Source organism: Pseudophryne corroboree, chromosome 9 (genome assembly GCF_028390025.1).
Source record: "Pseudophryne corroboree isolate aPseCor3 chromosome 9, aPseCor3.hap2, whole genome shotgun sequence".
Classification (NCBI taxonomy): Eukaryota; Metazoa; Chordata; class Amphibia; order Anura; family Myobatrachidae; genus Pseudophryne; species Pseudophryne corroboree.
Window position 1 is genome coordinate 460842548 of NC_086452.1, and position 17152 is coordinate 460859699.

At 47.7% G+C, this 17152-nt stretch overlaps 1 protein-coding gene across 1 annotated transcript in view; it reads left to right on the forward strand.

Moving 5' to 3' along the window:
* The first annotated feature begins 937 nt into the window (after positions 1-937).
* Positions 938-17152, forward strand: part of LOC134958851 (uncharacterized) — a 109275-nt gene continuing 93060 nt past the window's right edge. Inside the window, exons 1-4 of the mRNA XM_063941558.1 lie at positions 938-1386; positions 4687-4754; positions 6248-6454; positions 8473-8736. Coding sequence (XP_063797628.1) covers positions 938-1386; positions 4687-4754; positions 6248-6454; positions 8473-8736 — 988 coding nt within the window. The remainder of the gene's footprint in view (positions 1387-4686; positions 4755-6247; positions 6455-8472; positions 8737-17152) is intronic.

The window sequence follows — 17152 nt, forward strand, 5'->3', positions numbered from 1 at the left end:
AGGAGGTGATATGCAAGCGACCGGTCAGGAGGAGGTGATATGCAAGCGACCGGTCAGGAGGAGGAGATGGAGAAGCGACAGGTCGGGAGGAGGAGATGGAGAAGTGACAGGTCAGGAGGATGAGATGGAGAAGTGACAGGTCAGGAGGATGAGATGGAGAAGCAACAGGTCGGGAGGAGGAGATGGGGAATAGACAGGTCGGGAGGAGGAATTATACAAGCGTCAGGTCGGGAGGAGGAGATATGCAAGCGACAGGTCAGGATGAGATGGAGAAGCCACAGGTCAGGATGAGATGGAGAAGCTACAGGTCAGGATGAGATGGAGAAGCTACAGGTCAGGAGGAGATGGAGAAGCTACAGGTCAGGAGGAGATGGAGAAGCTACAGGTCAGGAGGAGATGGAGAAGCTACAGGTCAGGAGGAGATGGAGAAGCTACAGGTCAGGAGGAGATGGAGAAGCTACAGGTCAGGAAGATGAGGTGGAGAAGCTACAGGTCAGGAGGAGGAGAAATACAAGTGACAGGTCGGGAGGAGGAGATATGCAAGCGACAGGTCAGGATGAGATGGAGAAGCTACAGGTCAGGAGGAGATGGAGAAGCTACAGGTCAGGAGGAGATGGAGAAGCTACAGGTCAGGATGAGATGGAGAAGCTACAGGTCAGGAGGAGATGGAGAAGCTACAGGTCAGGAGGAGATGGAGAAGCTACAGGTCAGGATGAGATGGAGAAGCTACAGGTCAGGAGGATGAGGTGGAGAAGCTACAGGTCAGGAGGAGGAGAAATACAAGTGACAGGTCGGGAGGAGGAGATATGCAAGCGTCAGGTCGGGAGGAGAAGATATGCAAGCGACAGGTCAGGATGAGATGGAGAAGCTACAGGTCAGGATGAGATGGAGAAGCAACAGGTCAGGATGAGATGGAGAAGCGACAGGTCAGGATGAGATGGAGAAGCGACAGGTCAGGATGAGATGGAGAAGCGACAGGTCAGGAGGAGATGGAGAAGCTACAGGTCAGGAGGAGATGGAGAAGCGACAGGTCAGGAGGAGATGGAGAAGCTACAGGTCAGGAGGAGATGGAGAAGCTACAGGTCAGGAGGAGATGGAGAAGCTACAGGTCAGGAAGATGAGGTGGAGAAGCTACAGGTCAGGAGGAGGAGAAATACAAGTGACAGGTCAGGATGAGATGGAGAAGCTACAGGTCAGGAGGAGATGGAGAAGCTACAGGTCAGGAGGAGATGGAGAAGCTACAGGTCAGGAGGATGAGGTGGAGAAGCTACAGGTCAGGAGGAGGAGAAATACAAGTGACAGGTCGGGAGGAGGAGATATGCAAGCGTCAGGTCGGGAGGAGAAGATATGCAAGCGACAGGTCAGGATGAGATGGAGAAGCGACAGGTCAGGATGAGATGGAGAAGCGACAGGTCAGGATGAGATGGAGAAGCGACAGGTCAGGATGAGATGGAGAAGCGACAGGTCAGGAGGAGATGGAGAAGCTACAGGTCAGGATGAGATGGAGAAGCGACAGGTCAGGATGAGATGGAGAAGCGACAGGTCAGGATGAGATGGAGAAGCGACAGGTCAGGAGGAGATGGAGAAGCGACAGGTCAGGATGAGATGGAGAAGCGACAGGTCAGGAGGAGATGGAGAAGCGACAGGTCAGGAGGAGATGGAGAAGCGACAGGTCAGGAGGAGATGGAGAAGCTACAGGTCAGGAGGAGATGGAGAAGCTACAGGTCAGGAGGAGATGGAGAAGCTACAGGTCAGGAGGAGATGGAGAAGCTACAGGTCAGGAGGAGATGGAGAAGCTACGGGTCAGGAGGAGATGGAGAAGCTACGGGTCAGGAGGATGAGGTGGAGAAGCGACAGGTCAGGAGGAGATGGAGAAGCTACAGGTCAGGAGGAGATGGAGAAGCTACAGGTCAGGAGGAGATGGAGAAGCTACAGGTCAGGAGGAGATGGAGAATCTACGGGTCAGGAGGATGAGGTGGAGAAGTGACAGGTCAGGAGGAGATGGAGAAGCTACAGGTCAGGAGGAGATGGAGAAGCTACAGGTCAGGAGGAGATGGAGAAGCTACGGGTCAGGAGGATGAGGTGGAGAAGTGACAGGCCAGGAGGAGGAGAAATACAAGTGACAGGTCGGGAGGAGGAGATATGGAAATGAAAGGCAATACAACTAAGGGAGTAATAATATTTTTTGGTTTTGTTATAAGGGTGAAGAAGTTCTTTAGGTGAGACTGAGGGAGTTCATTAAAGGGTTAATGAACATGAATGGAATTAATTGATATGGAGTTAATTAATGTTAGGGATTGGGGAGATAGTGATTGTAAAGTGGTTAATTATGTTATGACCATGATGTAGTAAATCATTTTCTGAGTAGTGGTTAAATACGAATGAAATTGTATACTGATCAGAAATAATCTATGGGGTCAATTCAATTTAACACAAATTGAATAGTGCCGACACATATATACCCTTCTTTCTACTGCAGTGCAGCCAGTACTATTTGGGGGAGGAGCTTTTAAAAAAACAAAAACGGATAGATAGACAAACAGACAGATAGATAGATAGATAGATAGATAGATAGATAGATAGATAGATAGATAGATAGAGTAGATAGATAGATAGATAGATAGATAGATAGATAGATAGATAGATAGATAGATAGATAGATAGAAAAGATGGCGCTCAGAGAGACTTTCACATAAAACGTATCTTATGGAAAGTACATTTTGGCCCAGGACAGGTTCAGGAACCCATTTCCTGATTATGGGCCTAATTCAGCACAGGTCGGAGATGCGTTGCATTCGCATTCTCCCAACCAGTGCTGTAATGCGCACTTGCATTGGCTGCAATGGGCGTGTGCGGGCTGTCATATTGCAGTCGCATCACAGAAGGATGTGACTGCTGCATGATTGACAGCAGCGGGTGGTGGGTGGCGTCTTGGCATTGGGGGGGTATTCCATGAAAACCTAAGCATGCCCGGATCGTTATTGGGGTGGCTGTGAGACGTCACACGCAGCCGCTCCAATTTTAAAAAATGGCGGCGGTGTGCCTGCCTTTGTTAGCCAGCAGAGGCAGGGTGCATCCACAATTCAGCGATGCGATCGCAATTGAATTGCGATCGCATCGCTACCGAGTATTTGCGTGCTTGGCAGCCCTGCCCTTTGCTGGACGTCCCCCAGAATGTGATCACAGCCAGTTGCAGTTTTGGTAAAATAACAAGACTGCAGCTGAAGCTGAATGACCCCCTATGTTTTGCTTGTTCCTGCTGAGAAATAGCACTATCTTTTCTTGAAGACCTGAAAACCATATAGTCATTGTTTAAGACAGCTGATATTTTTATTTTATTAAAATATATATTCATTCCTTTTTTATGACCAATTTTAATTGTATTTGTTATTACCGTTAGCATTTACATAATTGTAAAATGTTATTTATAAGTAAACATATATGGAGTTCTACTGAAATCATCAGACTGTGGGCCATATTCAATTCAAGTCGGATTTCTTGACTTGTCAGATAAACGGGAGTGTAAGGTCTAATCCAGATTCAACCTATTCAATCAAACTCCTGTTTATCCGACAAGTCAGAAAATCCGACTTGTCGGAAAGCACGTGAATCCACGTGTTTTGACGGATTCGTGGCCAAATCCGACATGTTTTAGCCCGTTTCCGACAATGTGAATCTGACTTTAAAAAAAGACGGATTGGCATTGTCCGGAACGGCCAAATCTTGACGGATTTGGCTGCTAATTGAATACTGAAATGCCGGATCCTTTCCGTCAGAAAGGATCCGACATCAATTGAATACTCCCCTAAGTGCCATTTTTCTTTTTTTTTGTCACATTAAAAAGAGGTGTTTCCTTTTTTTCATTTGTAGACTTTCAAATTACACTGTGGCTTTAAACACAGTGGGGAGGGCAATTGAGGTGATTGAAGGAAGGCGCTAGCCATAGCCCATAATGCAGGCCACACCCCCACCGAACCGGTCATGTCCCCCATATCACTAGTCACATCCACTGTGGCGGCACACAATAGGCCCTTCAGAGATTTCAGCTCCAGGCCCATGTGAACCTTAATCTGGCACTGGCGGTGACTATCTGTTCGCAGCAGTTCAAAAAAACCCTAGTGAGCGATCAGGTCTGAATTAGGCCCCTTGTCCTGTCTGGTTGGAACAAAAATCTGGTAATGAATAGCAGCAAATGACAATTAACCATTTGCTCTGAAATGCCGGTAAACTGCCAAAAACAGTCGTTCAGACAAATTGGTTAAATCAAATGGATTTAACCAGTTTGACCATTTTTGTCTGGTTTTAAGTGTTTGGGAGCAAATGGTCAATTGTCATTTGCTCCCATACATTACCAGATTTTCGTTCCAACCAGCCAGATCTGACAATAAATCTTTACGTGTTTGGCCATTCTTTGATTTGTGGGGAGGTTTGGGGGGTTTATACTAAAATCTAAATTGCAGTGTAAAAATAATGCTGAATAACACGTGTGGGCTACATGCAAAAGCAGCCAGTATTTACCCTGCACAGAAACAATATAAATGTATTTGCTCCACTAGCATGGTTTGTTCCAGACCACACAGTTAAAGTTACTTTTTGTCTTTTGTGCTGTACTAACAAACATAAATTAGACTCAATGTTCTGAGACATAAAATTTAAATTCCTCTAATATTTTTTGTTCTTCTCTAGTGGAGGACATCCAGCTGCTTATGGAGCCATGGGACAGCCATATCAGCCCAATTACCTGATGACCCCAGGTGTGTGTATCCAGCCGCCCTATGTTCCTGACACCACATCTGCAAACGGATTCAGTATGTAATGCCAACGCTTGGGATCCCAGCAGTCGTAATACTGACGCCGTCATACTGAAGGTGGAAATCCCGACAGGGATGAGTTTGGGGTGTTCTCCCTCCTCCCCTACCCATCTGTTCCCGCAGCCTAACCTCACCCCTTGGTGCCTGACCCTATCCACCCCACGAGGTGCCTAAACCTAAGTCCCCCCTCCCGCTGCCTAAACCTAACCCTCCCTCCCCTGCAGTCTGACCCTAAACTCCCCTGGAGTGCCTAGTAGGAAACACTGTGATCCTTTAGGTAAGAATTGCTCTGTGTAATCATTGACCATTCTCTGTTTTATGATACTATGACTCAGTAAGAAGGTAGATGTTACTGCACTATATGAGGCAGCTGTAGATACACATAGATCGGCTCCTTCCTTTTCTGCTCAGATTCTCTCTCTCTCTATCGCTGGGTGTACAAGCTGGTCACTAGGTAAGTACTTACAGGTGTTCTTATGTGAGCAGATCTGTCTGAGTAGCTCTCACTGGCTCTGACATCTGTGGTCCTCACTGATGAAGCACGTGGATGCTCCCGACATCTGACAATGGTCTGACTGGTGTTAAAGTGCAGGTTAACTGTGCGCTCTCTTTAGATGACCGGCAAGGAGTGACACTTATGGAAATGTATGGACTGTGAAATAGTGCAACTGTCACGTCCGTCCTGTTACAACTTTAGAATCTCCCCTTTTTCATTCTATTTTTTATGTTTTTATCCAGAAATACTGCTCTCTTCAGCCTGGCTTATGACTTAAATAAATCATAGGAGTGAGGGGAGAGTAGGGCTGTCATTATCACAGGTGGTGCACTTGTGTGTTTGAAGTTGTGCGGCGAAATGCGCTTCTTTGCCAAAATGCAACTAGGGGGAGCAACATGTCTTTAAAATGAGAAGTATAGGATGAAAGCGGATCTCCTCCAGCTCAGAAATGCTTCTGCAGACTGAAATTGGTCATATGACTTCTACAAAGCAATGACCCACACCCACCTTAAATATATACCCTCTCCTATAGTTCATCTCTTTACGTTAATCTCTACCTTTGTAGTGCAATCTCATTTTCTTTGCTCATCTCAATAAGACTTATCAAACCTTAGGATTCTGTACAAATACGGACAACTTTCTCAGCACACTTATTTTGGCCAAGATGTCGTAGTTTTGTGTTGTTAATGGACCCTATGGGGCAGATTTACACACTTGCAGTTTGTCACAGCCAACGATAACTGGAAACTTTGATGGTTGGGTTTAAAACCGCAACAGAGAACAATGTTACACCAGTCCGGTTTAGTATTTATTTCTTTAAATTCATCTTTCAAAGCCACTGATCAACCATATTCTTGTAAATCTACCCCTATGTGTAATTCCTACTAAAGACTGGCTTTGTGTCTCTGTTGGGTCCTCACCTCTCCTGTTTCTCAATGAGATATTGAGCGGAAACATCTCATCCCTGGATACATGAACGAACCCGAAGGAAAGATGGCTTCAGCGGCCATGAATCCGTCGATGAGTCCGCCATATTACCCTCCAGCTGCTGCCACTAGTCCGGCTATGGGCACGGATGGTCCAACAGCTCCACTCCCTGAATGGACAGATATTCCAGGGTATGAAGGGATGGGCACCTATGAAGGGGGTAAGTAAATTGTCACGTTTCCAAAAACAAGTTGTAACACCATAAACCGCCTGACTGATAACAGTACTGAAAGACAGAATTATACTGTATTAAAAAGGAAGTTTCACTGATTTAAAGTGTGGTTGGTGTATTAAGCAGGGAAGACATGGACCAGTGCCCATAGCAGCTCCACATTTATCAAGTATATCCTATAAAATGATAGGTACACGCTGTTTGGTTGCTGTAGGCAACTTCTCTACTGATCCACATCTCCATTAATTTCTTGATACATCAACCCTATAGTACTTAAGGCATATGGGGCCCACGAATGCAAGCTGGCTGGGGCACCTCTACTAATCTTCATAATGCCAAATTTTGAAATCGGCACTGTATCATCGGTTATTTTTATGGCGTCATTGATTCCGCAGCAGCTGAGATGCGACATAGATATGACAGTGAGCTGAATACCTGTGGGTGCAACTGAACAAGGATACAAGTAACATAAGAAATCGCATGGCGTACAGGATAATTCTGCATCTGATATAATGAGGAACATACGAGGTTAGATAGAGGGGCAGACACAAGATGTAAGGTATAGAAATAAATATGATTCTTAAAATGAATGATCAGTCATGGAAACTAATCTTAAAAAAAAAAAAAAAAAAAGACGTAGACAGCCGAAGCAATAAGAGTTACTTAACATAGGAGCCTGACGCACACTTCTTGTTCTGCTGCTATTTAAAAACAAAACTCATAAGAAAAAAAGGTTTCATATATACTGTAAAATATACCAGTATATATAATACACTAAGTGATTCATCGCACCCTACAGGCGCTCTTCACACCGTCGTAAGGGGCTACGCCCCCTGAACCCATGGTTGACTTTGTGGTGGTTTAATAGTTGTATTATGTGTATTATATTACAACTGTTGTATTATATGGAGTTTTTCCTGCAGTTCTACTATTGTGATTGGTTAAATATTGCATGCCGAAAGGCTGTGTTATGGTGAATGGGGTGTAGGGTCTTGTGAGTGTGTGAACAGTGCCTGCAGGCCACAATCTACAGAATGAAGGTGTAAATGAAATGCATACCAAAAACCGTTGGTGATGTAAATTATGAAATGACATGGTTTACCAAAAATGTTGTTTTCCAACAAGTGGATCAAATATAAAGTGTCATTCGTCACCAAGCAGCTGTCCTTGTACTGTAGTTCGTTTGGTGTAATGTGTACTTTGACTTGATTTTGTTGTCGAGATCTTGATAAAGCAACGTAAAGTTGGCCATGTGAGAACACCGATGTTTGTAGATGAATGCCAACGTGATCAAAAGTTTGTCCTTGAGATTTGTTTATGGTGATTGCGTAAGCTGGAATGACGGGAAACTGTCTACGGTGTAGGATAAATGGAAATGTGGTATCAGCTGGAGCTAAATCAATGCAATAAAATGCAATAAAAACAACGTCGCCTCGGTTACAGTCTGATATAATTCTGCTCTTGAAGTGACGTGCCAGGTCTTCTGCAATTGATCGTGTGCCGTTACACAATCCCTTCTTTGGGTTCAGGTTGCGTAAAAGCATAATAATGACACCTTTTTTAGGAGCAGGACATGTGGAGGCATTCCTGATGGTGTTTGGTTGTGAAGAAATTCAAGGGGGTAGGTTAAAGTGTCGTTGGGATCTTTGCTTACAACAGAGTCTGCGCTGTAATAAATTGTTGCATTTCCAGCCATTAATGCGAGAATTTTTCTGTTCATATCAAGTGTGTGTGCGTTTGTGGGTGCAACAATGACCCGTTTTGATAGGTCATCGACTGACATTTGTTGGACATTAGCAAATACAGTTTCAATAAGATCGTCCGTGGTCATCATATGTTGTGGAATTTCAACGGTGTTATTGTCGGAGATGTCCGGTATTAGTGGCACTTGTCCCATTCCAACTTGTAAAAGCCATTTATTGTGTTGGACTTGTCCTTCACTGCGCATGTTGGTAGTAAGAGTGAGATGCGTGAAATGTTTCCACAGTTCACTTGCCTTGATGCAGCATTCAGTAATATCTGTTTGCGTTCCTCTTGCAACAACAGGAAGTGTCTGTCTGCAATCACCCCCCAAGACAATGACCTGGTTTCCAAATGGTGTGTCTATGGTCATGATCTTATGCAGGAGTTTGTCGATACAGCGAAGTCCATGTTTTGGAAGTATTGTAATTTCATCAATGATGATGAGGGTGGCTTGACGCAGTGCCAGATTAAGGTCTACATAGGCCTGGAGCTGAGATTTAGAAAGGGCCTATTATGTGCTGTCGCAGGTAGTGTGATCAGCGCCGTAGAGAAGTTTTCCCACGTGGATATGGGAGTGTGATGATATACTGTATCACTGCAATACCTCCCCACATTACATTACTGTGCTACTTCCCTACACTACATCCCCGCACTGCACTACATCCCCACACTATAGGGGTCATTCCGAGTTGTTCGCTCGCTAGCTGCTTTTAGCAGCCGTGCAAATGCTAAGCCGCCGCCCACTGGGAGTGTATCTTAGCTTAGCAGAAGTGCGAACGAAAGGATCGCAGAGCGGCTACAAAATAATTTTGTGCAGTTTCAGAGTAGCTCCAGACCTACTCAGCGCTTGCGATCACTTCAGACTATTCAGTTCCTGTTTTGACGTCACAAACACGCCCTGCGTTCGCCCAGCCACGCCTCCGTTTCCCCAGCCACACCTGCGTTTTTCCTGGCACGCCTGCGTTTTTCCGCACACTCCCTGAAAACGGTCAGTTGACACCCAGAAACGCCCCCTTCCTGTCAATCACTCTGCGGCCAGCAGTGCGACTGAAAAGCTTCGCTAGTCCTTGTGTGATACTACATCGTTCGTTGTAATAGTGCGACGCGCGTGCGCATTGCGCCGCATACGCATGCGCAGATGTGCCGATTTTTTGCCTGATCGCTGTGCTGCGACCGAAATCTGCTAGCGATCAACTCGGAATGACCCCCTATTTCACTATGATGGGTTGGAATTGGGAGACCTCTCCTTTACCTTCTAACACCACATTACTGCGCAACCTTCCCACCATTACTGTGCTACCTTCCCTCACCAGATTACTGCACTACTTTCCCACACCACATTACTGCGCAACCTTCCCACCATTACTGTGCTACCTTCCCTCACCAGATTACTGCACTACTTTCCCACACCACATTACTGCGCAACCTTCCCACCATTACTGTGCTACCTTCCCTCACCAGATTACTGCACTACTTTCCCACACCACATTACTGCGCAACCTTCCCACCATTACTGTGCTACCTTCCCTCACCAGATTACTGCACTACTTTCCCACACCACATTACTGCGCAACCTTCCCACCATTACTGTGCTACCTTCCCTCACCAGATTACTGCACTACTTTCCCACACCACATTACTGCGCTACCTTCCCACCATTACTGTGCTACCTTCCCTCAGCAGTTACTGCACTACTTTCCCACACCACATTACTGCGCTACCTTCCCTCACCAGATTACTGCACCACTTTCCCACACCACATTACTGCGCATCCTTCCCACCATTACTGTGCTACCTTCCCTCACCAGATTACTGCACTACTTTCCCACACCACATTACTGCGCTACCTTCCCACCATTACTGTGCTACCTTCCCTCAGCAGTTACTGCACTACTTTCCCACACCACATTACTGCGCTACCTTCCCACCATTACTGTGCTACCTTCCCTCAGCAGTTACCGCACTACTTTCCCACACCACATTACTGCGCTACATTCCCACCATTACTGTGCTACCTTCCCTCACCAGATTACTGCACTACTTTCCCACACCACATTACTGCGCTACCTTCCCACCATTACTATGCTACCTTCCCTCAGCAGTTACTGCACTACTTTCCCACACCACATTACTGCGCTACATTCCCACCATTACTGTGCTACCTTCCCTCACCAGATTACTGCACTACTTTCCCACACCACATTACTGCGCTACATTCCCACCATTACTGTGCTACCTTCCCTCAGCAGTTACTGCACTACTTTCCCACACCACATTACTGCGCTACATTCCCACCATTACCGTGCTACCTTCCCTCACCAGATTACTGCACTACTTTCCCACACCACCATACTGCGCTACCTTCCTAAACCACCGTACTGCGCTACAATTGTAAAGCGCAACGGAATTTGCTGCACTATTTAAGAATCTTCCCACACCACCGTATTGCACTACCTCCCCACTCCAGATTACTGCGCAACCTTACCATCCCACCGTACTGCGCTATCTTCCTACACCACCGTACTACTCTACCTTACCACCAAACCTGCGCTACCTTCCCACACCACCGTACTGCTCTACCTTCCCACACCACATTACTGCACTACCTTCCCACACCACCACACTGCGCTACCTTCCCACACCACCACACTGCGCTACCTTCCCACACCACCACACTGCATTACCTTCCCACACCACCACACTGCATTACCTTCCCACACCACCACACTGCGCTACCTTCCCACACCACCACACTGCGCTACCTTCCCACACCACCACACTGCATTACCTTCCCACACCACCACACTGCATTACCTTCCCACACCACCACACTGCATTACCTTCCTACACCACCACACTGCACTACCTTCCCACACCACATTACTGCGCTACATTCCCACCATTACTGTGCTACCTTCCCTCACCAGATTACTGCACTACTTTCCCACACCACCATACTGCCCTACCTTCCTAAACCACCGTACTGCGCTACAATTGTAAAGCGCAACGGAATTTGCTGCACTATTTAAGAATCTTCCCACACCACCGTATTGCACTACCTCCCCACTCCAGATTACTGCGCAACCTTACCATCCCACCGTACTGCGCTATCTTCCTACACCACCGTACTACTCTACCTTACCACCAAACCTGCGCTACCTTCCCACACCACCGTACTGCTCTACCTTCCCACACCACATTACTGCACTACCTTCCCACACCACCACACTGCGCTACCTTCCCACACCACCACACTGCGCTACCTTCCCACACCACCACACTGCATTACCTTCCCACACCACCACACTGCATTACCTTCCCACACCACCACACTGCACTACCTTCCCACACCACCACACTGCGTTATCTTCCCACATCACATTACTGCGCTACCTTCCCACACCACCACTTTGCGCTACCTTCCCACACCACCACACTGCGCTACCTTCCCACACCACCACACTGCGCTACCTTCCCACACCACCACACTGCGCTACCTTCCCACACCACCACACTGCGCTACCTTCCCACACCACCACACTGCGCTACCTTCCCACACCACCACACTGCATTACCTTCCCACACCACCACACTGCGCTACCTTCCCACACCACCACACTGCGCTACCTTCCCACACCACCACACTGCGCTACCTTCCCACACCACCACACTGCGTTATCTTCCCACACCACATTACTGCGCTACCTTCCCACACCACCACACTGCACTACCTTTCCACACCACATTACTGCACTACCTTCCCACATCACATTACTGCGCTACCATCCCACACCACCACACTGCGCTACCTTCCTGCACCACCGTGCTGCTCTACCTTCCTGCACCACCGTACTGCGCTACCTTCCTGCACCAACATACTGCGCTACCTTCCTGCACCACCGTACTGCGCTACCTTCCTGCACCACCGTACTGCGCTACCTTCCTGCACCACCGTACTGCGCTACCTTCCTGCACCACCGTACTGCGCTACCTTCCTGCACTACCGTACTGCGCTACCTTCCTGCACCACCGTGCTGCTCTACCTTCCTGCACCACCGTACTGCGCTACCTTCCTGCACCAACATACTGCGCTACCTTCCTGCACCACCGTACTGCGCTACCTTCCTGCACCACCGTACTGCGCTACCTTCCTGCACCACCGTACTGCGCTACCTTCCTGCACCACCGTACTGCGCTACCTTCCTGCACTACCGTACTGCGCTACCTTCCTGCACCACCGTACTGCGCTACCTTCCTGCACCACCGTACTGCGCTACCTTCCTGCACTACCGTACTGCGCTACCTTCCTGCACCACCGTACTGCGCTACCTTCCTGCACCACTGTACTGCGCTACCTTCCTGCACCAAAGTACTGCGCTACCTTCCTGCACCACCGTGCTGCTCTACCTTCCTGCACCAAAGTACTGCGCTACCTTCCTGCACCACCGTACTGCGCTACCTTCCTGCACCACCGTACTGCGCTACCTTCCTGCACCACCGTACTGCGCTACCTTCCTGCACCACCGTACTGCGCGGGTGGTCTTCAGGTTGCCGACTGTTGGGATCCCGGCACACAGTATACCGGCGCCGGAATCCCGACAGCTGGCATACTGACACTTTTTCTCCCTCGTGGGGGTCCACGAGCCCCCTGGAGGGAGAATAGATAGCCACCGTGCCCGCAGCGTGGCGAGCGCAGCGAGCCCGCAAGGGGCTCATTTGCGCTTGCCACGCTGTCGGTATGCCGGCGGTCGGGCTTCCGGCGCCGGTATGCTGGTCGCCGGGAGCCCGGCCGCTGGCACTGCACTACCTTCCTGCACGACCGTACTGCGCTACCTTCCTGCACCACTGTACTGTGCAAGTATGGAGCGTATGTCAAGCCACTACCCATTAAACCCCAATCTGGCACCAGCCCACGTCCACTATGCAGACACTAGTATGCAACTTCCCTGGTGTCTGAGTGCCCACCCAATACGCTGTCTCCGAAGTTCCGCTACTTGAATTCAGCCCCACCTGGCTTCTACTGGCCGGGAGGGGGCTACATCCTGCCTCCTTATGAAAAGCCCTACTCCCATTAGTTCAGTGGCATCTATCCATACCCCACAGGCAACCCCGGATGCTCGTGAGCACTGGGTGGCGGAGTACACACAGTAATACATTATGTAAACAAACAGCCTGCAGCATTCCACTCCGCCATATATACACTGCTCTGGCCGGCGGTGCTGCCCTCCCTCTGCTGAGTCTGTCACGGGCCCTGCTCGCCCTGCCCTTGTTATGCCTCTGCCTCTAACCATGCCTCTATAGTGCCCAGTACTAAATATTGTAATTAGGTACCTCGCTCTGTAGCCAGTGACAGATAACAGCTGCAGAATACTTCTCCAAGTCCACACAACTGTATGCAGCAACAGAGAAGTAGAAGGACCAGGACTGACAACAGCTGAAGGAGCAGCACTAAGTTGTAGTTCTGATATACTCAAGGGGACACATTGCTAACTTCCAGGGGGCGGAGCTAATCAGGCATTGGGCGGGGCTTCTGGCTTCCCAGGGGAAGGCAGGGGTGGCTCCAGCCTCAATGTAAAAGGAGTGGAGCAGCCGAGGGGCAGAGTGTTTAGATAGCATGGGGACAGAGCTTCAGGCAATGTGAGAAAACACGGCTGCAGGCTACCCAGGAGGCGGAGCTTATTGCCGTTGTGGGCGGAGCTTATCACGTCGCGGGGTCTGAATCTGATCTGCCTTGCTTTCAGTGCAGGGCTTCAGGCAAGTTTGTTAGGCAACCCAGGGGAGGGGACTGGCTGTGCACAGCTGCGGGGCGCGGGAGGTTCGGAGGTGATAGGGGGAGCTTTGGCCGGGATGAAGGCATTTTCCTGTTGCTGAGTGATCAGTGTGATGACAGGAGAAAAGTATTTTCTCCTGTCAGCACTGGCTGGCTGCATTGAAGAGACCCTGTGGGCCTATTTTCAATGGGGGGCCTGGAGCTGCAGCTCCATCCGCCCCATTGTTAATCCGGCCCTGGCTTGACGTAATACTGCAGCTTCCGGTGACGTTAGTCTCATGGAAGAAACAGATGTATCAAGCAGTGGGACAGAAAGCTTAAATCTGCTGTGAACAGTGCGTCCTCCTTTTAGCAATGTAGCGGCAATTCCGGTTGTTGCAAATGGCAAGACGATTTTTGCTTCACCAGGGTTGTATGCTATGGATGTGGTGTACAGGAATGTTTTACCCGATCCCCCGGGTCCGTCAAGATAAAAACATTGTCTGGTAACATGTTCATTATCCGCTTCCATGACAATCGTGTTGAAAGCATCTAACTGGCGCTTGTTAAGTATTGAAATGCGTTTAGTAGCCTCACGTGTCTCTTCAATGACATTATATTGCTCTTGTGGGGGTGGATTTCCTGTTGGACTATGCAAACCAAGCAGTGCACACGACAATCCATGTTGTTTTAGGATTGTGTCAATGTCATGTAGAGCTTTGTTTTTTTTGCAATGTTTTCAGGATTGTGTTGCATACAGTCGAGAGTGAAATAAAATGAGGTGATCTTCCCACAATCTAAGTGGGTGAGCAGGCTGACAAAAGCAGTAGATGTATGAGAACATTTCCTGTAACTGTTTACCCATAAGGTAAGTGGCTCCATCAGTTAAACAGTGATGCCATTCGTCATCGGATGCGAGAAGTCCTTGAGCAAAAGCTGCTGCTTTAAAGGTTTCACGCAGGACACCATTTACTGTTTGCAATGACTGGAAACTGGATGCACCGAGAACATGTAGAAGTAAAATTCTTAGGTAGCAGCGTTCCTCATTCTTGACACTGACAGTATACATTCTTGCTACAATTTTGTTACCTCCGCGCTTTCTTTTTTGCCAATTGCCATGCGTATAAACGTAATAATGAGGAATTTCAGTGTACAGCCATTGTTCTGCATGTTGATCCTTGGTGTTAAGGTCAAACCAGGATTCTAGTTTTGTTTTTCCAGTTTGTGCTGCAAGGGGAGCTTCTCTCTCATTTCCTTGTTCAAAGATGATGCTTTGCTGGTTCGGCAGATGTACTGGAAGTCTTATGACGGCGTGCGACCGATCGTGCATTACTGGTTCTCGTAATCTCCAAATTGCTTCTGGTGGACTTACATAGCGACAGTCAATAAAATGTGTTATTTCATTGTAGCGTTGCTGTGGCTCTTCATTTGGTGTTATGGCAACATTGGCTCAACCAAAGCCCTTAAAAATGTACTTGTAGATGTACTTTATAGCTGTAAGTGACTTCACGTTTATGTGAGCGTTGTACTTTAGTGTCAAGTAGGGATTGTATGGGACAACATTTTGGTTGGACATAAGTACACCTCTAACTTGTACTTGTTCTTTAGGCCGACGTCAGTACAAAGGATATGCATTATTGTTGATATGTCTGTCCATGAACTTTGAAAACGTATGGCCCTCTTCCCGGCAAGGTTTTATTTTTAGCTCCCATAGAAGCAAAAGGAAACTACACTATTGTAAGATCGTATGTTGTCACGGAAATGAATGCAGTTGGGGGGTCAGTTGTGTCCGAGAGTAACTTGCGTAGAAATTTGATCGTCTAACTCCACTGCATTGATGTCTTGGCGCTTTGGCAACTTGACTTTTCCATTTTGGCAACAGCTTGTAAATTTAGTATCGGATGGACGCTCATCAATAAAATTTCTTGATCCACAGAATTGGCACATTATGTTAAAAGGACCACAAGTGTGTGCGTTGACTTCATGCTCTTGTAAATTAGTGAGCAGATTATGGATGATGGGAGTCTTTTGCTGGGGAATGCTGCAATGTTGGTCATCATCTGGCAAAAGCTTTCTTTAGTTAGTTGTGAGGTTTGTGAAGCAAAGCTACGTTGGTGAAAGTTAGTTTGGGCATTGTGTTGCATTGTGGATTGTTGCACTGTTTCTTGTTGGAGTATCCGTTGGTGATGTTGGACCTCTGTAGTGGGACGGTCCGTCTCAAGTTTTGATGTTTGTTTCACGCGTGTACGGCGTTAACAGTCTGCATGCGCAGCTCGTTGTAGATCCCTCCACTGTTTGGCGTTGGACTCTGGCTCACTGAGATTTAGCATTTGCATTGCAACGTTGTGTAGCTTGTTCCACAGTTTCAAGTTTGCGTCTCAGTTGGCCAGAATGTGCCTTCACTGCTCGAAGTCTGCCTAGGGATTCCTGGCTTTGCCTAGCTTTCCATCCTGCCTGGCGATCCTCGTTTTTTCGAAGTCTTCTTAATATGGGATCTTCATCTAAATCCATTTTACTGTGGTTTTTAGGATTGGAAACTGTTAGTGTTGAACAGATATGTATGTGATCTGATTTCGGAGCGCATACAACAAAAAGGAGTAACCTAAAGCTGCTCAACATATTGCTAAGGTGTAGAAGAAGGCATTACGTGGGTAAATCAGAGGTGATCGCAGGGGGGGGGGGGGGCAGATGTGACATGTGCAGAGAGTGATTAGATTTGGGTGTGGTGTGTTCCAACTGAAATCTAAATTGCAGTGTAAAAATAAAGCAGACAGTATTTACCCTGCACAGAAACAAAATAACCCACCCAATTCTAACTCTCTCTGCACGTTATATCTGCCCCACCTGCAGTGCACATGGGGGGTGATTCCAAGTTGATCGCAGCAGGATTTTTGATAGCAATTAGGCAAAACCATGTGCACTGCAGGGGGGGGCAGGTATAACGTGCAGAGAGAGTTAGATTTGGGTGAGTTATTTTGTTTCTGTGCAGGGTAAATACTGGCTGCTTTATTTTTACACTGCAAATTAGATTGCAGATTGAACACACCTCACCCAAATCTAACTCTCTCTGCACAGGTTATATCTGCCTCCCCTGCAGTGCACATGGTTTTGCCCAATTGCTATCAAAAATCTTGCTGCGATCAACTTGGAATTACCCCCATGGTTTTGGCTATTTGCTAACAAAATTCCTGCTG